A 27604-nucleotide genomic window follows, 5' to 3' on the forward strand; every position below is an offset into this window, starting at 1 on the left:
AAAGCCCTTACTTGAGTCCTGCAATCACAGCAGCACCATCAGGAAGGGGAAATGAGCAGGGTTGTTATAACCAGAACACGCTGTACCTTTTTAAACATTAACCATTGTTCAGGTCTGTAGACCTGGCTGCTCGAGGCAGTGATGGGAATCTGGAACGCATGCAAAAAAAAAAACGTTCGTATGGAAAATTTTAGAGTTCCCATATCCGCCTCGATCCGTGAAAGTATTACACCAAACGTGTATCTATTACACACACATACATACAAAACATATTTATTTATTTATTTAGTTATTTTTGTCTTTTTGTCTTTTAGGGCCGCAACGGCAGCATATGGAGGCTCCTGGGCTAGGGGCCGAATTGGAGCTGTCGCCACTGGCCTACACCACAGCCACAGCAACGTGGGATCCCAGCCATGTCTGCGACCTACACCACAGCTCATGGCGACGCCGGATCCTTAACCCACTGAGCGAGGCCAGGGATGGAACCCACGTCCTCGTGAATGCTAGTCGGGTTCATTAACCACTGAGCCACAACAGGAACTCCATGCAAAACATATTTAAATGTCTTATATATATACATATAAACATATTTTTAGAGAAACAAAAGTACAACTAAATTGACCTCTTATCTGAAAATAGCTCTATCTGACCCATGTCATGTTTTGAGACCAAAGTCATTCCACCTGACAGCATTTAAGCCAGAATGACCTCATGCCATTAGAACATCACTACGAAAGAAGATTCTGTTCCATGAGGAACTTTGTTCAAGCAATTAGAAAGAACTGGTTAATCTTTGCTATTCGATGGCACAGCCTAGGCATATGTGGGTTGTCATTGATTGTTATACGCCAAGGAGCACTTTTTGGTGCTTTCTCAATTTTATTTATTTTTCTATAAATGTGAATCATAGGAAGTAGCATTTAAATGATTCTATCCAAAATGCAATGGCTGCTGTCAACATCTTTGTCATTTTGCTACTGAGGACTTACTATGCCAGGTACAGTGCAAATGACTTTTATACATTAGATCATAGCACTTGGCATTTACTTCTATTCTGGTATTTTTCAAGGTGAACTAAATACATATAAAATACATTATATAAGCATCTGTCTCCACTAAATTCTGCCTGCACTGTAGTCTCCCGGGTGCAAGGCCTACACCTTACTCCGCGTGGTAACCCGGCACACTGCTTATATGGGGCACTCAATTCATGTCTGTTAGTAACAAAATCATACCATTTTTAGGATTGGATCTTAAAAAAATATTTTGGCCATGCTGCTTTGACGCAGTGTTTTTTCTATTCACAGTATCTGGAAACAGACTCTATCCCACCCGTAGGGCAATAGTTAAACACAAGAAGGGCTGGTGTCACAGACACACTTGGTGCACTTTAGCATAACGGACACATGTTTACTAGGAAGATGCTGCCATTCGGAGAGAGAAATGCACTGGACGTTGGGAGACATATGGAGCATCTGCTTCTTAGTCTCCTTTTAGAGTTTCAGGTCGGAACTTTCTCCAGCCTTTTCACCTTCAGATTGTCTGAAGGGCTCTCTTCTTGTTTGCCCTGTCTGGCCACTTGCTTTTTGATTAATTACTTGGGTTTTTTTGCATCCTTTTCCCACCATTCTAAGCCATCTTAGCTGCTTTTTTTGTTGTTGTTGTTACTTATCTGTTCCCACAATGCTATCAAAGATACACTGGCATTTTTGCAGCAAAGTATCCTACCAGCTGATGGTTCCTATCTTGTTTTGAATGATCCTTTTTAGTGGCTACTTTGCATTGCTCCTGGGTTCAGGTAACCTTCACTCTCCAGCAAGACGGCGGTCCAGTCCATTTTGGGTGGAATATAATTGGACCTTTCTACTGAATAACAATAAAATAATAATAAGTAAGTGTTTGCCCTAAAAGAGCATTTGCTTGGTTCTGCACGAATTGGAAGCGATTATTTGCACATGATCAATGAATTAGCCCAATTCCTAATCCTATTAGAAACGCTAATCTTGTGAGAACGGAGACAACCATTCATCAAAGGGCTGAGCTGACCAGACTGTGCCTGTCTCCACTATCCTGGCTCTGCGAGAATGGAAGGAAAAGAATATTCGTTCAGCGCCCACCGTATTCCAGACATTGGGCAAGGAGCTCTCATACATCCAGTGACGCTAACCCTCATGCCAATCCTTCAAGGCAGGACCACAGGCAGCCTTGCTCCTGCTGGAAAATCTGAACAGCAGCGAGATTAAGTAGCCTGACCTAGGTCACACAGCCAGGAAGTGGCAAGTTTACAAGTGGGGGCTTGAACTCAGGGTTTTATGAGTCCAAAGTCTGCCATGCCGTTGTTACAGCAGTTGCAGGATTTGGTTAGATAGCTGGTGACAACGTTCAGGCAGGTAAAGACCAAAAAAGCAAGGTAACAGGTCATCTCTGCAGGGCTGATTCCAGCCTCCTGCAGACACGCACTCCAGGACTCACCCCACACTGACAATGACACAGGTCATTGTGTGAAATGAGAAGTCACGTTATCCCTGATGGACTGCGGAGAGTCACTGACCTTAGGCATCAGGATTTATGGCCATGGCCCTAATACTGACTGCTGACTCTGTCATATGGCCAGGGACTAGCCCCATGGGCAGAAAGGGCTTGTGGACCAGTGGAGCCCTTCTCTATCTCTAATCATCTGTATTTTTTTTCTGGAAATTCCACCATCGTAAAAAATCATTCTCTAGGACTTGCTTTCTTCTCTCCAAAATATCCTGCTGAAAGAGATAGAGCCTTAAAAAGGTAACAACCCTTTCTTACCTAGCATCCTGGCAGGATAGAGCTGGGCAAAGCCCACAGGCCAGGTACTTGAGTGGACAACCAAGAAGCCGAGTTCTAGAAGAGACACTTCCCCCTTACCGCAGCATCCCACACCTTGCCTTCCGTCCCATCTTTGTGTTTCCATTTTCCTCCTGGTAAAATATCAGGAATAATGAGACCGTCGGGACAGAAATGGAAACAGGAATGGACTTAAACGACAGGTTTTGCTGAACCACAGGCCAAGCTAACTTTGAGCATTTATTTTTATTTTTATTCTACGTTTTGGTCTTTCTAGGGCTGCATCCATGGCACATGGAGGTTCCCAAGTTAGGGGCTGAATCAGAGCTACAGCTGCTGGCCCACACCCCAGACACACACCCCACAGCCACGCCAGATCCAAGCCTTGTCTTGCGACCTACACCACAGCTCACAGCAACGCCGGGTCCTTAACCCACTGAGAGAGGCCAGGGATGGAACCTGCATCCCTCATGGATGCTAGTCAGATCCGTGTCTGCTGAGCCACAACGGGAACTCCAGCATTTACATTTTTAGTAAACAATTTTAGAAGAGTTTTAGATTTATGGAAAAGTTGTGAAGCTATCTTCACAGACAGACAGTGTATTATGAACTATCTTAACACCGCCAGTTCCATGTCCCTCACACTCAGTTTCCCCACTGTTTACATCTGACATCTGCATGGAACATCTGTCACAACGAAGGAACCAAAAATAATGTAGTACCAGTGATTAGAGACCCTACTTTATTCAAATTTCCCTAGTTTTCACCTACTATCCTTGTATGTTCCCATCGAGTTGCATGTCTCTTCTCGCTGTCTAGACGGTGACAGTTTCCCAGGCTTTCCCATTTGGGATTGACCTTCACAATTTAAGGAGTAAAGGTCATGTGACACATAGAAAGTTTCAGTTTGGGTTTGTCTGATGTTTTTGTCACGGTTGGATGGGGGTAACAGGTTGGGGAGAGGACCACCTCAGAGGAAAAGTGGCCTTCTCATCAGACCTTGTCACAGGGACATGACATAGCACTGTTGGCTTAACATCTGTTTGTAAAGAAAACAGATCATGTGGCAAGCCAGTGTGAACCAGAGGCGGACCTGTCCACTTTCTCAAAAGACAGAACTGGCCCAGAATCAGGTTGTCGATGACTCTGGAAACAAACGAATGTTCTGTTTCATTCAGTCCAAGTCGCTGGTTGTAACATTTATGCAAGCTCCTTTTGCAGAAAACATTTGAAGGCTCCCGAGGGGGGGGGGGGGAGACTGTCTTAAATATAGAATGCAGTCAAGATGCCATGTATGAAGAATTTCACCAAACTGCGGCAACAGAGCGCTGTGGTTACAGAATACCAGCTGCGAAACGCTGCCGGGTGAACCCGCAGGCCCTGAGTCCCCGAAAGAGATATTAGCAATGAACCCTATTTTCACATTTCCTGGCTCCCCTGAACTCATTTCCAAACTGCCTGGCTGCTCCTAGGAGTCTGTACCGTTACCTTGTAGGGAAAGTTCTGGCAGAGCCACATGTCATGTGTGTTGCATAAGAACTTCATTGCAATGGTTTAACTCTGATTAAATTTAGCTGTCAGCCTTTAAAGTTCCCTGAGAAGCTTTCAAACTCAGAAAGGGAAGAGGCACCCCAGCAGGTTCTCTGCAATCCCTCCCCTCCCACCTCCCTGTAAGCTCTTTTCCAACGAGCAGGGCGAGGCCAGCATCGCGCAGCCAGCCAGCGTTTGCCAGGCTGGGAGGTGCCTGGTGGGAAAGGATTCTCCCCTCTCTGCGCCTGGCCCTGTCAGGGAAAGCTTCGGGAGCTCCCCACAGGGCCTGCCACTCCTGCATCTTTCTAGTTTCGAAGGCTCCCTTCAGCTCCTGGCTTCTCAGGTCAATATAGGCTGTAGCTTTTTATTTTTATTTTCATTTTTAAATTAAAAATGGGAGACTTATAATGGATAAGAAATGAGATCCTACTATAGCATATCCAGTCTCTTGGGATAGACCATGGTGGAATATGAGAAAAGGAGTGTGTGTGTGTGTGTGTGTGTGTGTGTGTGTGTGTGTGTGTGAGTGACCAGGTCACTCTGCTGTACTGCAGAAACTGACACAATATAAATCAAGTTCCCATCATGGCTCAGTGGGTTAAGAACCCCACTAGTATCCATGAGGATTTGGGTTCGATCCCTGGCCTGGCTCCGTGGGTTAAGCATCTGGCGCTGCTGTGAGCTGTGGCAGAGTCACAGATGCAGCTCAGATCCAGCGTTGCTGTGGCAGGTGGCACAGACCGGCAGCTGCAGCTCAGATTTGACCCCTGGCCTGGAAACCTCCATATGCTGCAAGTGTGGCCCCCAAAAGAAAAACAAACAAAACCCCCCTACGCTTTAATAAAAACTTGTTAAATAAAAAAAAAATGAAAATTGCTATGTAAGAATTTTAAATTGTTTAATCAAAATTTTTAAATAAAAAAATTAGGTTGAACAGCATTTGCACATTTGTTATTGAATGAAAGAGTCTTTGAATCCTGTAGGGCTTCACCATGTCCAAAAGTGTCATACACACGATGCAATCCCATCGTTTTTACTATTACTTTCTTGGCTCTTTGAGTGTTTCCTTTCTTGCCAGACTGTCCTGTATTTTTCCTCTTCCTGTTTTGGCCTTCCCAGCCCCAACCCTCCTGCTTTCACTGAACACCCAGGGCTGTTTCCCCCATGAGTGTCTTTTCCTGTGCTCACCACGGCCTTCCCGCCCTTGGGGTGCGTGCAGGAGCAGGGAGCGGCAAGGGGATGCTGTTGCAGCACCGTCTTCCCTGGGGGAGGACTGGAGGGGGCCTGTCCAGGAGGGGAGGGGCACGCGGTTCCAAAGGCCTCCTCCCTGTTCGTTGTTCTCTTAACCATCTCAGGGTCTCCGCACTGATAACTGCACTTTGGGTTTTCATCTCGTGCTTTCTGGGTGCTCCCTATGTAGAAAACGAAGCAGAACTACAGCACGACCTAAAAGTGGTCCTAGGAATCCGTGAAGTGGGTTGTGGCCCTTACAGACAGCACTGCCTTCCACGTATCAGGGTCCTAAAAGGATAAATAACAGGGAGTTTTATAATCAGACCCGTACGCTCCAGGCTTGGTTATCAGGACAGAGCTTTCCAGGTTACACAATCCTCAACTGCTTTGATCTTTGCTGTCCTGATCAGAATACCCAGCTGGACAAATAACATTAGTCCAAGCACAGCTTCCTGGACAAATGGTCAAAAGGGATAATGTCCTACATTTTCTAGAAGCACAGGTGCTTCAGATCAATGGGGCTGATCTTGTGGAAACAACTAAGGCTAAGCCTTTTTAGAAGACAAAAAAGCTTTTGTGTTTATAGGTTCAGATTGGGGAGGCAAAATGAATTTTCTGGGAGCGAAAACCGTTCCCTTTAGAGCCAATGGATTGTTAACATTCAGTGTGGTTTATTGAGCTCTTAAAAAAAGAAGAAAAGAAAAACCACCGAAACAACAAAAGTAATAAAACCTGTACCATCAACATCAGTTTATTACAACAGTTAACTTTCTGCTGATGAGTTTTTTCAAAGATGACTCCCCTGAAAGCTTGAGATAAATATGCTATTATGAAACAGATGATCATTCGCCAGGTTTGCTCTTATCAGAACAGACCCAGGTGGGATTGGAGACTCCTGCTGGAACATGGCTAGTTTCCAGTGGTTTAGAAATGATTCTTATGACTGAATAGACAGGCTCTTAATTGGGTTCGTGAGTAGAAGTCTGCCAAGATTCCACGTCATGTGGCATGGATGTTCTCAGCTCAACTCTCAAAAGATATTCCCCTGTAGATTTATAGGCAAATATCAAAAGACTCTCCAGCTTTTCTCTAGTTGGATGAGGCAGTAGAAGCCATCTCATTCTGTTGGTGGAGACCTATCATTTGAGTTTAAGCAGATCCGTCATCATCCGGGGCCTCTGCTTCCCGTGCCTAAGGTCTAGCTCTGTGCCCCCAAGTAGAACAGCGATTAGGAAAGAGGGTTCTGCAGTTAAATAGCCATGGTGGAGTTCCCGTTGTGGCTCTGTGGTTAACGAATCCGACTAGGCGCCATGAAGTTGCAGGTTCGATCCCTGGCCTTGCTCAGAGGGTTAAGGATCCGGTGTTGCCGTGAGCTGTGGTGTAGGTTGCAGACGCGGCTTGGATCCTGCGTTGCTGAGGTTGTGGCGTAGGCCAGCGGCTACCGCTCCGGATTTGACCCCTAGCCGGGGAAACTCCATATGCCGCGGGAGTGGCCCAAAAAAGGGCAAAAAGACAAAAAAATAAAATAAAAAAATAGCCTTGGTTTCAGATGCTGGTTCCACCCTTAAATACTCACCTATTGTTGAGCCACACCACTAACCTTTTGGAACCTCAATTTCCTCATCTGTAAAATGGCTATAGTAACAGCACCTACCTGAAATGGCTGGGGTAAAGATTCAAAGAGATAATTATATGAAACACTTAGTATTGGGCCAGGCTTGCTCTGCGTGTTGGAAAATGTTACCTTTCAACCATAGAGGCCATACTATTACAATAAATGGTTTTTTGTCACGTGGTTTCTATCCTTTTCCCTAAATTGATCACCTTCTGTGGGGATGGACCAGGCAAATGAGTTCTGGAAGAGTGAGACTTCCTGTCACAAATGCAGAGGTTGCATCAGTATTTCTGCTTCTAGGGTTTTTTGATGCAAAACAGTCATTAGGTGTGTTGCGTCCTCTCGGGACGGCTTCAAATAACCACGTTTGCTAGGAGGGCAAATGCCCCACTGGAGATGCGGTTCTTCTCCCGAAGGACTTCTGAGCCAGGGAAAATAAGTTTTAAAAATAATAATTTGTGACAACTGATGGTAAGCAGATTATAGGGGTATGTACTTTGCAGGAGTGTGTGTGTGCCGGGGGAATGTTCTGGGCCCTCATCAAAATATTATGGCTCATCCAAATCAAACCCACAGCAAAAGAGGGGCTTTACAACAGACGAAACAGCTGGTTGTGAGACGGCTGGAAGACGAGACGTAAGGACCACGGTGCGGACCAAGAAAGGGCAGGCGGTTTGCGGTCCACTTAGGTAGCTGAGAGCACTTGGGTAAGTGTGAGCCTCGGTTTGCTCATCTGTAAAATCGGGATATACCTGCTCAGCCCTTCTCATGGGACCAGATGAAATCAGGGCAGAAGAGGCTCTGCAAAACCTGGGGTAGTCCACCAACGCCAGGTCCTCGTTAAAAGCCTCCAAAGGAGAAGCAGAAAGGAAAACTGGAGTAAATCATTGGAAGGGAAAGTCTCCCCGAGTGATTTTCCTTCTAGTTCCCAGGCTGGGGGTCGAATCGGAGCTACAGCTGCTGGCCTATGCTTCAGCCACAGCCACACCAGATCCAAGCCATGTCTGCAACCTACACCACAGCTCACGGCAACGCCGGATCCTTCACCCACTGAGCAAGGAAACCAGTCGATTTGTTTCCGCTGCCCCACATGGGAATTCGAAATCAGTGATTTCTTGTTTTGATGTTCCTCATCTGAAGTGTTGGCTGAATTAGTTGCTCCTTCAGGCAAACAACTATTTCCAGCCAGGACGAAAGGACACTGGCATCTCCTTCTCCCACTGGGCAGACCCAGGGAAGACCTATGAGCCAAGCTGATCTTAAATCATCATGCTTGCTTCTGTCTCCCTCCATTGGAATAGAAGCTTCTAGAAGGCAAGCAGCTTGCCTGCCTAGTTTACCACTGTCTGGAGACAATATATATACATTTTTTGAATAGGTACAGAATATATATATTCCATACATACATGGAATAAGTATCAACAGATGCTTGCTGAATGAGAGAGGACACGGAAGTTCTCCCCAATAGGTTGCTGGAGTGACGAGTGACATCTTCAGCAAAAACAATGGAAGAAAGAGGGACAGAGACAGGGAGAGGAAGGAGAAGCTTCACCAGGTTGCAGAGGGCTCTGGTCAGGTTTTCAGGAACTTCATCTTCCCTGCACCCCTTTCCCCCAGCTCCCTCTTTCTCCCTAAATTCCATGCAGGCGAAGGCTGGCCATCGCTGATTTAGGATACTTTTCAAACCAGAGATGAAAATAACTTCAAAAGAATGTGACATCTTAGGGATACCAAATGCCATGACCAGGAGATGCTCCTTATAGGAAAAGTAAAATACAGTCTATCTTTTTTTTTTTTTTTTTTTTTTTAGTTGCTGTCGTGCAGAAACAGTGGTTCCGGCTGACTTTAAAATTGCTGCCTAAATGAAGGAATGAGGCTCTTCTGGGAAATGTAGGCTCCTAATGGAGGGTTGTGGTTTGAAAAGGTTCCCACGCAGTGATTTTTTAAATGCCTATTGACCTCACTGCAGTGGCTGCTTTTCCATCATAATCTGTTACATAATAACTGTGCAACTTTGGAGCTGCCGCTTACAAAACTGATTTAAACGTACCCACCTAGACCAGCATCAGGGACCTTTTTCTAGCCTCTGTGGCCATTATCGGAATTGCAGGACCTAGAGAATCTGGTGCTTTCAACCAAATGACCCCCGAGAAAATGGGTTTAAGGTCTCCCTTGTCCTTAGCAGGCTTGCGAGGGCTGCTGGAAAGCCAACATTTGGGACTTGAAAGTCTTGAGAAAAACTGAGTTTGGTGCCTTAGTAAATGGTTGACACCCCTCGCCCCACGACTCCCCAGTTCCCACATTTTGACCTTTAGCTTTGCACACGGAAGCCCACAGCATCTGAGAAGCTATTTCAGTCCAAATCCTGGGATGGAAATACCAGAGGCCGAGTCTGAACATCTTAAGCAAACAGATGAATGTCTTGGAAGGAGACAGAGCTGCTCATGGAACAGAAGGAGGACCTGAGACTCGGCTTTATACAAGCCCACGAGAGGCTCGAGGACGTCAGGTGGTGGGAGTAACACAATTTCCCTCCGCACGGCTGCCCGGGAAATGACTGCGAACCAGTCTCCATTTGGGGGTCCCTTCTCTCCACACTGAAAGTCCAGGTCAAGGGCATCTGGGAGACCTAGTTTCAGGCATGTTATGCAGCCACCCTCCCCTTGGCCAGGGAAAAAGCAGTCCTCCCGAGAAAGTCAAGGCTCCCTCTGCTTGGGCTATCGCGGCAGGCGGCTGCCCTGGGGCCGGGGAAGAACTGCCATTGGCAAGGGAGAGGCAGGGGCAAGCCTGTGAAACTGGATTGTTACGATCATTATACAACGACAGATGTGATACATTTGAGGCATAAAAAAACTAAAAATTAAAAAAATAAATAAATCAAGGGAGAGGCATGGTGTGGGTTATGCTATTTTCACTCCCTCCCCTCCAGTTCTACCCCACATCTTCCCTCTTCTCCACACCACGAGTTTGCGCATGAGGCATCCCCACACCAGGAGCACAGGCTCCCCCCGCACCCCCCCGGCCTCCCTCGCCTCCCAGGAATAATCTGGGATGGGTGAGCAGCTCGGAATTTTGGAGACGGAGAAAAATGAGGAAAAGGAGTATCGGAGAGATGAGAAGTGGTGTCACGCCCCCCCCACCTTGAGCTCTTGAGTTGGTTTCAGTTCTCCTCAGGTGAACACATTTTTTATTTAAGAGAAACTATTACATTTCTAGTGCAGTACCAATGCATGTGCTGTGTGTGTGTGTGTATAAGTGTGAAGAGAAAACAAAGATAGAGTAATAGCAAATGATGTTTCTTTGTTTAACTCCCTTTTCTAGAACTAACCTCTCTAAAATGTTGTGGTGTATCACACAATTAACTACGACATGTGTAATTAATTTAAAATATTCTTTAATTGAGGAGATGGGCAGCAACGAAACACTGAGGGTACCAGAGAACTAGAGAGGTTACTGCGCTGCCTCCCCAGCCGCCCTCTACCTGGCTGCCCCGAGGCATCTTGCTCATTTGACTTTCTAATCCTTGACATATTCTGCTCCATGGTTTCCATATAAATGACCTCTTGGGTGATACAACTTAAAAACCCATGATGCACCCAGGATTTCCTCCCAATGCATCCCAGAGTGGAGCAGAAATCTCTTCCAATGCTCTGGCCATCCAGGTTCTAGTTTGGGGCATATCTAATTCCGTTTCTTCAGAAAACGTATGGATCCGTGTCTCTCCTAAACCTATTTGTTAACATCTTTGGAAACTTTGCTATGTTTTATATAGTTCAATAAGAAGTTGGAGTTCCCATCGTGGCGCAGTGGTTAACGAATCCGACTAGGAACCATGAGGATGCGGGTTCGATCCCTGCCCTTGCTCAGTGGGTTAAGGATCCAGTGTTGCCGTGAGCTGTGGTGTAGGTTGCAGACTTGGCTCGGATCCCGCGTTGCTGTGGCTCTGGCACAGGCCAGCGGCTACAGCTCCAATTCGACCCCTAGCCTGGGAACCTCCATATGCCACGGGAGCGGCCCAAGAAATGGCAAAAAGACAAAAAAAAAAAAAAAAAAAAAAAAAAAAAAGCAGAAATTAATATTTGCTACACGTTAGAACAAATCAGTGTGTTCATCCTGCTTTTCTCTCTTCCTCCTTTCAGTTCAAATTCCCTCCTCTAGCACCACACATTCCCCTCATGTCTCTACCACTTCAAGCCACCAATGCAGAAGGGAGCTGATGTTTACCAGACACCTGTCATATGACAAGCATTATGACAAGTGTCTGCATATACTTTTTTCATTTATATTTGTTGTAGCTTCAGTGAACTTATGTGGAACCCCAGATCCAGAGAGGTTAAAAGGATCCAGAGCCACAAAGCTGGGAACTGGTTAAGTTCACAGTGGAACCTACAGCTGTCTGAGTTCAAAGCACATTCTTTCCGTTGTAATACGTCCAATAAGATAGGTAGGTACCAGCTCATCAAGAACTACTACACACCCCGGGAACAAATGTATGTTACGAGTTCCTAAGACCCAAATGAGGCTAAAAGAGATGGACGAGTGGAAGCAGAAAGAAGCTTGATCTGACACAGTCTCTTGGCTCTCTTGCTTGCCCTCTGGGAGCAGCCAGAGGGTGCGTGAGTGGGCTGAGTGCAGTGTGGAGCAGTTTAGGTCAGGGACAAGGATCAGCAGAGGGTGGAAGACCATAAAGTCATTGTGGACTCTTACGGACTGGACAAACAAAGCCTTCATTCAAAAGGACATTGATTCATTCTTTCATACAAGGAATATTTATCGTGTGTATCTGTGAGTGCTCATGAGAGGGCAGGCCTACAGAGATGAATAAGACATGGTTCTTCCTTCGAGGACTTCAGTGCTGATCAGGGAAGAGAGCAAAGGTCCCAAGCTGTCCGAGGGGTGTGGGGTAACATGCATTTCACTGTCCTTCGAGGCTGCCCCTGTCACCAACCTTCCATGGGCACATCCCGACTGCTCATCACTGGCTCTCTCTTGAAGCATATGACTTTCTTTGGAAGGATGGCATCTCCCTCACTGGAAGATCCAGTGAGACTTACACTGAGGTGCCCTCAGCTCTCTACTCACCAACATACAGCTGCTCTAACCCAAGCGGGAACACTGTTTACGCCCTGCAATCAAAATCTTGAAAAGAGACTAGAAAGACCCCCCCCAAGAAAAATCCCTAAAAATGACAGAAGACCATTCTTTCTGGGACAGAGCACAGACGACACCACTGAGTGGTTTCTAGACCTGTGCCATCCCCTCCCACGCCGGTTCCCATCAATTTTGGAGTCTTCTACCCTCTCTCCTCACCCGCCCCGAGAGCCGACGGAAATCCGCCCAAGAAAGTCCCTTTGTTAGACATGCTAGATCCCTTGGGTGAGACATGGATTGTCTGGGGCAAGACTGACAGCAGGGAGACCAGTTAGGAGGCTGTGGTCGCAGGTGAGGTCAGGGGAGAGATGGTAAGAGACTGAACTCAGGAGGTGGAGAGTGAAAGATGGAGCCCAGAATCAGGAGAGAGAGAGCTGGCTGGACCTGGTGACAATGGCATGCAGAAAGCCAGGAATACGATGAGTGAGATGAAGAGTGTTTCGGTGGGACAATCTAGGGCAGCTCCTCTCACCTCCTTTCTCTTGGTCTAGAGGCTACCTTGTGACCTGCCCTTGGTTCTAGCAGCATTTTCTTACCTACGAAGGCTGCCTTCTTCCCCCTCCACCCTCCCAGCCTGGGATAAACACATTGCCTCCTTCCCAAAAAGCATCTCCATCATCCAGGAAACTTGGCAGGGACCCCAAACCCCTCTTTTCGCCTTGTCTCCTAAAGCTCTGGGGGTACACGTTCAGTTGATCTTGGAAACAGTCCTGGACAACAGGTCGTGCTCCAAGATCGACCAGCAAACCCTGATGACGACTGTAGGCATGGGGATACGTACTCCGCCGCGATCCCTTTGACGTCCTGACCTACGTGAGCACGGCCTATGCCGTTCACACAACCTCACCTCTCCTTCCCTAGAGGGCTTCCCAGGGTGTTGTGTGTTCTCAGCTCTGCTACAGCGGAAAGGTGTTGGAGTAGTCGCGGTCATGTGGAAAGCATCCAGCAGCGCTTGGGTGTGCAGAGCTGGACTCAGTGGACTGTGCCCTCTGCCCTGTAAGGAGCACTCAGGGCACCAGCAAACAGCAGCCTTTGTGAGTCAGTGCCCGCACTGCCTGCCTGTCCTTTGCACCAATCTTTTGAACCAATAAACACAGGAACACCCATAACTACATCCTCTTATCTGCAGGAAAATAAGCCAGTGGGAAAGTTGTGCAAGACACTGAACAAACTCCAAGGGCTCCACCCTCCCTAGAAAGCTCCTCGACCCTGACTCTGCGGGACTCACTTTTGAGATGGGGCAAATCATCTGACAATGGCTCTGGGTCTTTCTCTAGTTTCACTTTTTGGAAGATATCTTAAAACTAGAGTATCTTTTTTTAAAAAAGATAACTTTAAAAAAATTATTATTACTATTTTTTGCTTTCTAGGGCCGCACTGGGAGCATATGGAGGTTCCCAGGCTAGGGGTCAAATCAGAGCTGCAGCTGCCAGCCTACACCACAGCCACAGCCATGCCAGATCCGAGCCGCATCTGCGACCCGACACCATAGTTCACGGCAAGGCCGGATCCTTAACCCACTGAGCGAGGACCGGGATTCAAACCTGCGTCCTCATGGATACTAGTCAGGTTCATTACCAGCTGAGCCACAACGAGAACCCCAAGATAACATTTTCACAAACATATTAGTGGCCCCTGGAATATTGCATGATTTCCTGGTGATCCTCTGAAAAATAAAAGCAAGATATTGGTGTGTTCTAGTAACTCTGGGAACCCCGGCACTTCCAAAACTGTGTGATTGAATAACTCCTCTATTTACGTAAACAATGTGCTACAGACGCTTAGATTGTGGAGGAAACCTTGACGGATGGTGGAAGAAAAAGAAACGAAAATATCTCACTTACAGTTGACGCTTCCAGGCAATTTTTTTTGCTGGGGGATTAGATGATTGTATTTGTTACAGCTTGATAACTTGTATTTTATTTCAAATAAATTTTCTTCGGTTTCTTTGCCAACAAAGCACACTTGATAGAAATGCCTCAGAATCAATTTAGACTGCTTCACTAGTTTTATGCATTTTAAATTTAAGGCAACAACAATTAGGATATTTTCAATGAAGAAAAGAACTCCATTAAAGCTGCCACAAATGTCAAAAGTTCCTGGCTATGCTAACACTTATGTAATTGTTCTGGAAACCCCACGCACCGGAACAGACCTACAACACAAGGCATGACTCACTGCATATTTCTATGCACATACTCTCTCTAAAATGTGCTCCAGTTGGTCCCCCCCCAACCCCCCAAAGAGGAGGGGGGGAGACAAAATATGGTACATCAGATCCAAAAGTTCTTTCTGTAATTTTTTGGAAAGTTCTGCCTCACACGCGAGCATTAGAAGATGCTGCTGTTTTCATTAATAAAGCCGCCAGATGGGCTAGCATTAAAACAGGTTGAAACTTTGAAATCCTTCCTGAAAGAGAAAAAAAAAAAAAATCGCATAGAGAACGTGTGGGTTCTCAAGTTTCCAAATGGTCCTCATTTCCTCTTGTGACTTTATTCCAAGTTTGTTTTTGAAAAGTTGTGGCTGGTAGCATATGACCGGTGTCCCAAGCTCCCGGGCACCATCGAGGAAAATGACACAGGCCATAAAACGCCTATCAGGACAGACAGGCCTGGGCCCACCACACCAAGGTTCGTCTACTCCAAGGGTTTGTATCAGACACCTTCTCCAAGTCCAGATGCTTGCGGGGAATGTGCGAAAGCATATTGCATAAGCTGTATTCCCCCCGCTTCTTCCCCAAAGCATGCCTTCGATACTCCTTTCAATACCAAAGTCGTGCCTTTTTCATGAGCCGAGGTCAGGATGGAGGACAGGAATTCCAACCAGGACTGGTGATGTGAGGGTTGTAGGGCAGTTGTGCCAGGCAGTGGAAGCAGGTAGTAGATGGGGACTCCTGTGCGGGCAGTGCTGCCCCAGTTGAGCCATCCGGCTGTCATCACAGACTTCCCGCAAGCGGTCCGCAGCCGGTATTCCACCTGAGAGGCTGCAAGGGGGGTGTCGGGCAGGCAATGACCCTCCATGGCCCAAGCAGCTGGAAATGGAGCAGGCGCTCAGAACAGAACCCAGAGGGCCCAGGTGACCAGATGCTGACGGGGTGTCCTCTGACGAAGAGCAGACTTGGGCCCGACCCCTGGGGCAGGGCGGAGCTACAGGTGGGCCTCTGTGGTCTCAGCACAGGGTCTGAATTCAGAGAAGGACGCCAGGCAGATGGCCAAGCATCACCCACACCCCGGTCCTCGTGGTTCCCAGGCCTGTTTTGTTTTTTTTTTTTCTTTTTTTTTTTTCCTTTCCCCACAACTTCATCCTTTTTTGCAAGCTGTTTTTGTCACCTGAAGTTCCCAAGCCCAAACTCCTCAGGCTGCTCATCCTTCAGGATGCAGTTCCAAAAGCATCTTCTCTGAGAGGCCCTTCCTGATGGCTGACACTTCCTATACCTTGTCTCGCCCTCTTTGCCTCTATGTGTCTCTCTCCCTGACCAGCCTTCAAGCTTCTTTTGCCAAATGAGCCCATCTCCTGAGCCCAGCGGAGCACCAGCATAGCCTACGAGGTGAGGAAATATTTGATGATCCATAAAGGAATGGAGCGTCTGAATGATTCAGTTCCCTCGACGGAGTGGGCGAGTGCTTATTAAATGAACATCGATCCCCGCAGCAACAAGTTAATGAAGTAATTGTTCACAATTCCATATATTGACAAGGGACACAAAGTAATAACATCAGCTAACATTCGCAGACGGCCAATTATCCTGGGCTCCGGTGCTTGGTCCTTCACCATTGATTATCTTATTTCATCTTCATCTCACAACAACTCGACATGTAAGTGCTATTAGAGCGCCCACTTTACAGATGAGAAAAATGGAGGCATCATGCTAGAGTCTTTAAGAACACGGTTCAGAAGTTCCTGTTGTGGCTCAGCAGTAACGAGCCGGACTAGTATCCTTGAGAATGCGGGTTCGATCCCTGGCCTTGCTCAGTGGGTTAAGGATCTGACGTGGCCGTGAGCCGTGGTGTAGGGTGCAGGCATGGCTTGGATCTGGTGTTGCTATGGCTCTGGTGCAGACCAGCAGGGGTAGCTCCGATTCGACCCACAGCCTGGGAACGTCCATAGGTCACAGGTGCGCCCCTAAAAAAAGCAAAAAAGAAAAAGAAAAAAGAAAAAGAGCACCGTCCATTCTGGGACTTGTTTATTTTACTAAGGAGTCACAACGCTCACTTCTTGGGTCTTCCATTTGCCACGGGGGATGTGGTGACTGTCAGGGGTGGCAGGAGAAGACGCCATCAGGCCCTTCTGGTCCCTTGCCTCCCTCCTTGTCCCCTGTGTGCTACATTAACAGAGTCTGTCCCATGCAGCTCTACTGCGGGGTCCCACAGGATGCCTGCCCCTTCCTCTCCCGTTGGAGCTGGTCCCTCCCCCTCAGTTCTCCTTCGAGTCCACCGGGCATCGTCAGCGAGGAAGTGAAACGAGGAGGCATCTTCCTGCTCCTCTAACATCTGCGTATCTACCTTGTTTTGAGGACCTCAGGCCGCCCTTCATCTCCCTCATCCTCTGCGGCCCTTACTCCACCCCGTGAGGTAGGTGTCCTATCCTGAAGCCACGCACCTGAGGCACCTGACAGCCCCAGAGGTTTAGAAGCTTGTCTAACATCCGAGAAGGTGGACGCAGAGCGCAGGTTCAAACCGAGGCCCATCTGCCTCCCAGCGACGCAGCTGATCAACTATCTCTGAAGCCCCCCGCTTTGGACATGCTCGGCAACACCCAGCATGTTGTCACTAAAACCCTTTTTGGTGCCGGGGACTGGAATCTCCTCTGGTTCTTGGTCAAGGTCTCCTTTGAAGCGTGACCTTGGTGGCAGCTTTTTGGTCTGCTTAGAAAAAGTCCCACAGACGCCATCCGCCGGTGTGAGGTCAAAGACGGTGGCCAAGTGTGATGGCAGGGAAGACGAGCCGTGTCTCCAGCTGGGAAACTCAGATCCTTCCCGTGACTGAGACCTTTCTCCCCTCTGCTTTTTCGCTTTTTTTTTTTTTTTTTGTCCTTTTGCCTTTTCTAGGGCCGCTCTGTTGGCATATGAAGGCTCCCAGGCTAGGGGTCGAATCAGAACTGTAGCCACCAGCCTACACCACAGCCACAGCAATGCAGGGTCCGAGCCACGTCTGCCGCCTACACCACGCTCACGGCAACGCTGGATCCTGAACCCACTGAGCAAGGGCAGGGATCGAACCCACAACCTCATGGTTCCTAGTCAGATTCATTAACCACTGCGCCACGACGGGAGCTCCTCTCCCCTCTGCTTTTCAGCAACACATACGCTCCTAGTTTGCAGGCAGCTATCGCTGGTGACCTGGATGCTGAGAGCCTGTTATGAAACGAGGCAGCAGCAGGAGAGAGGAGCCCAGAGCCCACGCCCACCCTGTTTGCTTTGTGAAATTCCAGACAGTTGAATCGGCTCTACCTCATCCGAAGAACTCCAGATTCCCCTTTTCTTAATGACGTTCCCCTCCTTAAATGCCTACACAGTTATCTTTGAAGGAGAAAGAGAAGAGGTGAATCACTAGCAGGAAGCGGAGGGGAGAGGTGTGCAGTTGGAACGGCAGATGGCTGCGCGTGTGGGCACGAAGCGGTCTCTGCTGCTCCTTCCACCTCCCTCCGGAATCGAGTGCTTTGGAAGCAGACATTCATTCCAGGGTGGGGGCGCTCAGGTACCAACATGTAATTCCACATCCGCTCGGATCCCTCTCAGACATCGCAACTCGGGCTCGGGCTCAAATTGGGCTGTTTACCCTCTTCTCGAAGCTTTGGCATTAAACTGTCCAAAGAAAGGGGGATAAACTCGTTTCACTTAGTGGCAACAGAATTGGGCCTGCGGTCTGCTTTCTCCTGAGGACATCAAGTCAGTGCATGAATATTTTCTCGCGCCACAGTACAAGCTCTCTAACCTCATAAGGGGTTAGAAACGCCTAGAGGGGAGCTGGAGGAGAGAGACTACATGCAGATAGCGATCTGCGGTAAGCAGGAAAACACAGACTGTTCTCGGTGGGGCTTTTGATGGCGGGGTGCGGAGAGGACATGAAGACAGGGTGACCTTGGGGATCCATGCCCGTGTGTTGCTCCCTAAAGCTACCCTCTGGTTGTATGAATGCAGGTGACACCAAAACTGTGGTCATTTCACTTGGTTTTAATTGAAATAAGTTTCTAGAATCTCAAGAATCCAAGAGAATGTACATTTTTTGAGAAACCAACTTTTTGCAGAAGGCTTTACGTAGGCCCTCCTGTTACCTCTATGTAAATGTCCACATGTCATCTGGATGGATATACTAGGATAAGTAATTATGGTTATTTCATTTTTAGATTATGAAACTCAGTCCATCAACAGACTCGCTTCCATTGATTTTTCTTCTCACTTCCATCACCGCCATCTGCCCTCCCACCCTAGACCCCAGAGCACAGGAAACCTCTTGTGAGCACACGAATGTGCAGAGGGGTAAGAGGTTGTCTTTTTTTTTTTTTTTTTGTGCAACATGAGTTTTGGTAAAATGTGTGTCTAGAAGTTGAGATGTATTTCTTAGCACAAATTATTATATACCACTTAGAAACAAAGAATCGTGGTTAAGAGCATTTTTTTAGGAATGAACACTGCTTTAGAATCAATTTTAATGACAGTCATCTGATTAAGAAGGCATACGCTCAGTCCAGAAATCAATCCGAATAATCATAAAAAATATTTCAGCAATCACAAATCCTGTAATAATAGAATTTCTACCCTCACATTCATTATGACTTGATGACTCATTATCTCAAAGTCATCCATACTAACCTTCACAAAAGCACTCATTCGTGGATCCTAAAAAGCTTTAAAATCATTCTTCATAATTTATAAACATGACCATACTGGTCTATTTTTTGTCTTTTTCTGTCTTTTTAGGGTGACACCAGTGGCACATGGAGGTTCCCAGGCTAGGGGTCCAATCAGAGCTGTAGCTGCGGGCCGACGTCACGCGGGATTCGAGCGAAGTCTGCAACCTACACCACAGCTCATGGCAATACCGGCTCCTCAACCCACTGAGCAAGGCCAAGGACCGAACCTGCATCCTCATGGATGCTTGTCAGGTTCATTAACCACTGAGTCACAATGGGAACTCCCATACTGGTCTGTTTTCTGTGCCTTTCAGGATGCCCCAGCTTCCCCTGAGCCCTAGACTTGGCCCTTGGGCTTGTCCAGAATGGACAGCCTCCTGAGACAGGGCTCTGGAGGGACCACCTCTCACCTGCCCTAACAGGAGCCTCAGTGGTCCCTGGCCTGGGTCTGACCTGACAAGACTCACGTGCCGCGTGCGTGGCTGCTGCCCTCCCATCTCTTCCAGGCAGCTTCCTAAGATGTGAAGCCTGGCTTTCCTGATGGCTCCCCTAAGTGGCTAACAACGCAGATGTGCAGCACTGAATCAAGACGAGAGGCCAAGAAGATAAATCCTTCTTCCTCTCTCCACGCCCTCCTCCGCTGATGGACTGCTGCAAGGTGACCTGGAGGATGAACACCTGCTTGGGCATATTTCCTCGTGAGCGTATGTCCCGTTCCTTCACATGCCCGCCGGGTATCTGCTTCCCTCCTCCGCTGCCTCATCTCTCTCTCCCTCACTTCTGCAGCCCTGAGATCACACCTCACAACGTAACATTAACAAGTAATTTTTGACACAGCTTTTATTCTCTAGGCGATCTGATTAAAACAATGCTTTTTTTTTTTTTAAATCACACATTATATCTCCAATCCAGCCTCCTGCCTACAGTCCATTCTCTTCTTAAAAAGAATGAATGGAGACCTAAAGTTTACATTAAGGTTCTTTAGAGCTGCTCCAGCGAAGTGTCTCTGCGTTGAGACTCTTTTCTCTAAATCTCATCTAACGTTCCTGTAAGTGGGTTTCATCGCACCGCAGTATGACTGGGTATTAGCAATCCTTTTCTCTGATTGGCTGCTTCTGCCCAGTCTGGTTGGTGGTGGACGAAGACAACTGACAGTCGCTTTCCCCACCTGCAGCCTCCTACTTACAAGCCCATTTCCTGATCTCCATCCTATTACCACTGATGCTACCCTCTGCCTCCTTTGTGTCCTGACCTCCCCTTCCCTTTCAGCAAATTCCTGACATGTACTGGTGATAGAGCCAGTTCAAGGTAGTATTCACGATCCTTTTGATTCAGGATATGCTGTTTGGGATAGAATAGGTATCTTTTAATCGACAGCTACAGAATATCAGCTGCCAAGAGCAATGTGATATTTGGGGGTTGTAAACCAGACACTTTAAACCATACCTAGATGGAGAAAAAGAAGTGAAAGGACTTTTTCACTTCTCTATTTAATGGACCAGATAGTATCTTCTTAGGGAGAGGGAGGGGTGGTGAGGATAAAAGCTCTTCGATATTTAGTGGAATCAAAAGGCAGGGACAGAAAAAAATGGAGTTCCTGTTGTGGCTCAGTGGGAACAAACCTGGCTGGCATCCATGAGGACGCAGGGTCAATCCCCGGCCTTGCTCAGTGGCCTTGATCCAGCGTTGCCATGAGTGTGGCGCAGGTAGCAGATGCGGCTCGGATCTTACATTGCTGTGGCTGTGGTGTAGGCCAGCTTCGATTCGACCCCTAGCCCGGGAACCTCCATATGCTGCGGGTGCAGCCCTAAAGAGACAGGAAAAAAAAAAAAAAAAAAGGACAAAAAAATTAGGAAACGAAAGGCAGGGGCTGTGAATGCTGGAAGAGAACAGGAGGGCTGCTCCTTTAAACAGTAAGGAGTTAAAATTCCTTGGATGTTTTGCACAGATAATGTCCGAGGCTGAGTTTAAGACAAACACTCTCCTGGGATTAAAACAAAACAAACATAAACCAGGGCCCTTGGACCCTGAGCAAGCCTGAGGAGAGGCGTTTTCATCCTCATGTGACATTTAGAATGAGTTGTAAAGGGAAAGTCAGGCATCAGTGAGTTATGCAGCACAGTGTACCCAGGGATGATTAAGTGCCTCTGAGGTTTTCTGGTTTTCTTCTGTTTGAAACTAATGATTGAGTTAGAGTATTTCTCTTCAGTGGCTCAATATTACTTAATGTTATGGTTGAAAAATAAGGCGTAAAAATAAAATAAGATTTTAATTTTATTTATTTACCAGTCCAAAAAAATGGGGCAGAGGGGGAGCAAACAGTTCATAGGAAAAGGAATTCAAACAGCCTTTAAATATATGAAAAGATGCTCAACCTGACTCCTTTTTTTTTTTTTTTTTTTTTTTTTTGGCTCTGTGTCTTTTCTAGCACTGCACCTGCAGCATATGGAGGTTCCCAGGCTAGGGGGTGAATTGGAGCTGTAGCTTCCAGCCTACACCAGAGCCACAGCAATGTGGGATCCGAGCCACGTCTGCGACCTACACCACAGCTCAGTACAATGCCGGATCCTTAAGCCACTGAGCAAGGCCAGGGATCGAACCTGCTACTTCATGGTTCCTAGTCGGATTTGTTAACCACGGAGCCATGACAGGAACTCCGCAACCTGACTCTTAATAAGAGAAATGGGAGTTAAAAGCTGCCATGAGATGTCAGGATTCATCTCTCTGATTGGCAAAAGGTTTATGAGCACACTGTGTCAGCTGAGGTATGAATAAACACCTATTCATGGTGGGTATACAAAAGTATTATGAAGAACCACTACGCCCATCGACAGGAAGATTTCATAAACCATGTTGTGCTCATGTAGTGGAATACTATGTACTCATTAAAAAGAATGAGGTAGCTCCACGTTTCCTGATGTGAGTCCATCTGCAACATGTGTTCAGTGAAAAATCAAATTGCACTCCTGTATGTTTAGTCTGCTACAGCTGTGTAACAATAATATCAGTAATACTAAATATATAGGCTTATTTATTTATTTTTGTCTTTTTAGGGCTGCACCCTTGGCACATGGAAGTTCCCAGGCTTAGGGCTGAATCGGAGCTGCAGCTGCCGGCCTGCACCACAGACACAGCAACACCAGATCCAAGCTGCGTCTGCCACCTACATCACAGCTCATGGCAATGCCGGATCCTTAACCCACCAAGCGAGGCCAGGGATCAATCCTGTGTCCTTATGGATACCAGTCAGGTTCATTACCACTAAGTCACGAGGGGGAACTCCCTGTATAGGTTTATATATGAATAGATTCTCTCTTTGAGAGGATGCACCAGACTAGGTAACAATAGTTGCCTCTCAGGAAAGGAACAAGGTGTCGAGAAGAGACTAACTTTTACTCTGTACCACTTCTCCCTTTTTCAATTGTGTTCCATACACAAGTTTCATCTACCTAAATATAACTCAATAATGGGTTTTTTTTTTTTTTTTTTTTGGCTTCACCTGCAACATGTGTAAGTTCCCAGGCCAGGGATCAAACCTGTACCATAGCGGTGACAATGTCAGATCCTTAACTGCCAGGCCACCAAGGAACTCCAATTTTTTTTTTTTAATAAAAGAAAAAATTGCATAATACATGTAAACATTTGCAAAGGGGCTTTCATCTAATTCATGAAGAAACTGTATTCTGTAGTTCCAAGTCAATCTGAGGCAGGATACATATTTTTTCATTTCTATTAAAATAGACTATTTTCAAAGGCAGTTTTAGGTTTAAAGCAAAAGCAGGAAGTACGATATTATAATGGTGGATACACATCAGCATCTATCTGTTCCAATTCACAGAGGGTACCAGCACTGAGAGGGGGCCCTTATGTAAACTGTGGACAGTGGCAGATGATGTCTCCAGGAAGGGCCATCGCTTGTAGCAGCAGATGGACCTTTTCGGTGTGGGATGTGGCACTGTCACCGCTATGGTAATGAGACTTGCAACTTCTGCAGAAATTTCCCTCCAAAGACTATTTCTGATGCTTTTACTCAACGCTCAACTTTTCTGCAGGTCTGAGGTGTTTCTGATAAAAAGTTAGAGGCGAAAAGCAGTTTCTCTCCTGGAGACAAGTGACACCACTGGCATTTAGAGTAAGATTTCCCCTCTTCCCTGGCTACAAATACAAGCGTCTCCCAGCACCTCCCTGTGTGAGGTAAGATAAGGATTTTGTCATCTTCTATTAATAGGGAGGGATTCTGAGTCACAGAAGGGGTAAGTGATTTTTTTCTAGCCCCAGAAATAAGAGGAGTAAAATGAAGCAAGATGATTGATGCATTATTTTAGGAACGGGACCACTGCGGCGGAGAGCAGCATTTTCTTGAACAACGGCAACTGCTTCCTAATTGGTTTTCCTGCTCCCAGTTTCTCTCTCCCTTGCAGTCTACTCACCCCTTTTTTCCCAGAGCCAGATTCTGAACTCACGGCACACCCCTCTAAAAACATCTGTGATGCCTTCTCACTGCCTAAAGGAAAATCCCACACTCTTTAGCAGGACCTCCAGAGCCCAGGTGCAGCTGGCTTTAAACCACCTCTCCTCTTTCTCTGCCCCTCTGTGCCCCTGGTACCGCTCAACTGCTCTCCAGTTCTCATGCGTGTCCATCCATCCTCCAATCCCACGCGCAGGCCATCTGGCCCTTACCTGGCTTGACCTTCCTCTCCTGTGCCTCTAGGACGGGGGAGAGGGGGGGTCTGCTTATCCACAGGGATCGACCTCGACGACCGTCTTCTCTGGGACATTTCCCAACACCCAAGGTCAACGAATCCACTTCTTCCTCTTGTTCCCACAGCACTTTTTTCCCCCCCTACGGCAATGGCTATATTTCCTTCCTTACATTCTAGCAACCTGGGCACGTGTCTAACCTCCCCCATCAGACTTATTCTTTTGCGACAGCAGGGTCTGACGCTTGCTGACTTCCACGGGCCCTAGCAATCCTTTCAGATCATTTCAGGAACACCAGGTGCATGGCAAAAGGCCTGATGCTGTTATTAAAAGAAACCTTCTTTTAGGCAAAACCACAGGCAGATCGGGGTACTGTTTCAGGCGTCCGTGCCAGTTCAAGAGTGGAGTTGACAATGACAAGCAGATTAGGCATATCTAAGGTCTGTTGTGAAGGTCTGATATTTGTGGATAAAATGTACTATTTGACTCATCCTTCCAGGTGAATGTCTATACTTGTGGACTAGAGCTGGTGGGTGGGGAATCTGGCTGTCTGAGCTCTGAGGAGCATCTCAAAATGTGGTCCATCTGTCAGAGCCACTCTTGGCTTCTGGGCTATGGGGCAGTTGCCTGGGTCCCCTCTTGAGACCTCAATCAGAGTCCCTGAGTGGGAGGCTGGGGTGTGGACTACAGGCAAGTACCTCCAGCTGTTTCTAAACCTTTATTTTGAGACCCACTGGCCTGGCCAGAAGCCTCTCCCTAGGCAGGGGGAATGATGGTGGTGAGTTATGAATCCTTCTAAAGCAGAGGTTCTCAGCCCGGGCTGCATACGAGAATTCCCCGGGGACCTTTTGAAACATATGGATGCCTGGGACCCGCCTTACATCGTTTAAGTCAGACTTCCTGGAGCTGGGACTTGAGCATCTCTATTTTTCGAAAGCTTTGCTTCTGAGCCAAGGTGGCTGTTAGACAAATGTCAGATTCTCTGGATAGAAATCAGGGGCCTCTAGCGGTTAAAGGCCCTAGATTTAGGTCACACTCCTCACTGCACTCCATCTCACTCTCACTCGAACAGTTAATCTCCAACCAAATTTAACCAGACCAAAAAAACCACGTTTTAGCAAGGAGGTACAGTCATCCCAACTGAGTCCTTCTTCCAGGTCCGTGTTTGAATTAACAGCACCTTGCATGAAAGAGCCATGCTGAAGGGAAGGCAGCCAGGTTCCCAAATAAAGCGCAGGATCCTAGGGGAAGCAGAGGGTCACAGGCCCCAGCCCTGGGGACTGCGTGGCTATAGGTGCAGGTGCGCTGGCTGCCTTCTTGTATGTGGTCCTGAGAGATCCATGGGTCCTGTCATACCTCCCCTAACAAGGACACTTTGCAAACGCCACCAATTTCAGCAACAGAAATAACTTTTTAGCATCTTTTACTCAAGTTAAAAAAAAACAAACACACACACAGGTCACTAAGTCTAAGGTATTGATTCGTAGTAGAGAGCAGCACAGCTAATTCTCCATCTTGAAAGCATAGAGCCCCACCGAATTACTAAAAGGACATCAGCCTACAGACAACATAACAAAAGGCAGAGAAATCCCCCTCCGAAGGTTTCTTCCTTGGAAAACTGGTTAGGCAAGGAAGGTGTGGTGGGGACGGGGGAGGGGGGAGTGGGGGGAGGAAGGGTTGACCTAGCACAAGGGTTTAGACTTTCGGAGTTTGGGTCAAGAATCTAACTTCAGATGGCTCTAGAAAAACTTCACGGGGTTTACACCAAAAGATGCACACTTGTCAGACATTTATAAAAATAACCTTGGCATCCTAAGTGTGCAAAAAATTCCTGTAGAAACTGTGCTGAGCGGGTGGCCAGTTTACTCAAGGCTAGGTATGTTTCTACAAAGTGGCCTTGAGCAGGGAACTCTTCATCCATGAATGGAAGATTCTTTCCAGTCATGGGAGACTTGCTCTCACACCCACCCCCGCCACCAGAAAAGCCCTTGCTAGGCTAGACGCCCCAAGAAGGAAGGAACCTCCCAGGCACATTTCTTAGGTGCAGGACGCTTAAGAGCTTAAGTGTATAAATGGGTGCTCCCACCAGCGACTGCAAACCCAGATCAGTGAGGATGGTTACAATGGTTGGTCTGGGCCGGGAGACTTCCTTTTTTTTTTGGTCTTTTTAGAGCTCCACCTGCAGCATAGGGAAGTACCCAGTCTAGGGGTCGACTTAGAGCCGCAGCTGCTGGCCTACACTACAGCCACAGCAATGCCAGATCTGAGCGACATGTGTGACCTACAATGCAGCTCATGGCTACACAGGATCCCCCGCCCACTGGGGGAAGCCAGGGATGGAACCCGCATCCTCATGGGTACTGGTTGGGTTGTCACCGCTGAGCCGCAGCAGGAACTCTTGGGCCAGGAGACTTCCAACCTGCCTCCTGCAGACTGTGCCGTGAATAGGAACAGCTAAGAGCCCGCAGTGACGGAGGGGGCAGGTGGCTGCTGTTTCAGCAGGCGAGTCCTGGACTGCTGGGAAGTCCCTCTGAAGCAACCAGCATCCTCAGCATCCCCAATTTATCCAGATCTCTTGACATAGTGAGAAACTGTCACTTCTGTGCTGCCGACATCAGCAACGAAGGGGGGTGGTAAAACAATCAACTCTCGTCTTTAACTTGTTCCCTTTTTTCCCCAGAATCTTGAATGGGATTTTTTTCCCCTGTTCTTAAGAGCAAAATCGACACTGTAGTATTTCTCATTACATAATCCTTTTCCAGTAAGGCCAATAAACATTTATTTAGAGTGTGTGACTAATAAAACAGGTAACTGTCATGGAATTATTATTGTTTCAGGACTTTTCCTACCCTCTTACTAATATAACCCATCTATTACAATAGTCCCGTGATAGGCTATCTTCATTTTACAGATAAGGAAACTCAAGTATACAGAGGTTATGTGTTTTCCTGCAGAGTCACATGCTGGAAAGGTTTACAATCCAGGTTGGTTTGACTCTGGAACTCCCAGTCTTGAGGAGACAGATAAAATTTAACAAATAATCTAGATGCTGCTGTTTTTTTAACAGGTTGCACAAAGTCTCCTTATCTAGTACGGAGCAGGGTGTACTAAAGAGGCTTTGAAGGGACTGAAATGTTTGGATTCCAGGGGAATCATCTGACATTTGAGCCCAGCCCTCCCCACGATAAAACCGTGGTGACAATACCCTTGCTATGCCAAATCATCACAGGAGTTAGACCGGGAACATGCAAAGCTTGGTGCAGCATAAATGGTAGGGTTATGCTATTATTTTTGTGCCATATCCGAATGGAACTTTTGCAATTAACCCACCCAATGGCCTAAAGCAGCACTGCTTAGACTGGGGTCTGGAGGCCCCTGTGAGTTCTCAAGTCTGACAAACTCAGCTAAAGCCTTCCTTGTGGGGTGGGCACATAGAGTCATCTTCACGGAGGCAAAAACACAGGCTGGGCAGGAAATTCAGTACCTACTTAGCAAAATAATGACTTCTCTGACACCACAGCTATGTGTTCCGCTCACGCCTGTGTAAATAAGGCAACACAAGCCAAGGAGAAGTCGCCAGAAGAAACCGGGCCCACACAAGGAGGCACAAGGCAAATATTCTGCAGGTAGACACAGCATGGCCAATGCTTAGGACGCTGCCCACATGAGGCCTCATGACATGACCATGGAAGATTCTGGAAAGAT

At 47.2% G+C, this 27604-nt stretch overlaps 1 protein-coding gene across 15 annotated transcripts in view; it reads right to left on the reverse strand.

Annotated features, from left to right (window-relative positions):
* The window catches only part of LOC110260801 (uncharacterized), a 52735-nt gene that overhangs the window by 17841 nt on the left and 7290 nt on the right, over window positions 1-27604 (reverse strand). For 2 of the 15 annotated variants that reach the window (XR_014804500.1, XM_084957621.1), the window contains exon 3: window positions 2800-2951. The exons of 9 other annotated variants lie outside the window; for them this stretch is intronic. Coding sequence is in view for 1 of the 6 variants with exons in the window: in XM_084957621.1 (XP_084813747.1) it covers window positions 2800-2951 (152 nt within the window). In the remaining 5 variants the exon portion in view is untranslated. Of the gene's footprint in view, window positions 1-2799; window positions 2952-5231; window positions 5869-18011; window positions 18150-27604 lie in introns of those variants that run through there. 4 more of the 15 variants (XR_014804501.1, XR_014804499.1, XR_014804505.1 and 1 more) reach the window with 4 other exon arrangements.

The sequence above is a fragment of the Sus scrofa genome, chromosome 5 (genome assembly GCF_054392235.1).
Source record: "Sus scrofa isolate SSC_HxYL_T2T_F1_AM1 chromosome 5, Sscrofa_HxYL_maternal_Yorkshire_Landrace_v2.0, whole genome shotgun sequence".
Taxonomy (NCBI): Eukaryota; Metazoa; Chordata; class Mammalia; order Artiodactyla; family Suidae; genus Sus; species Sus scrofa.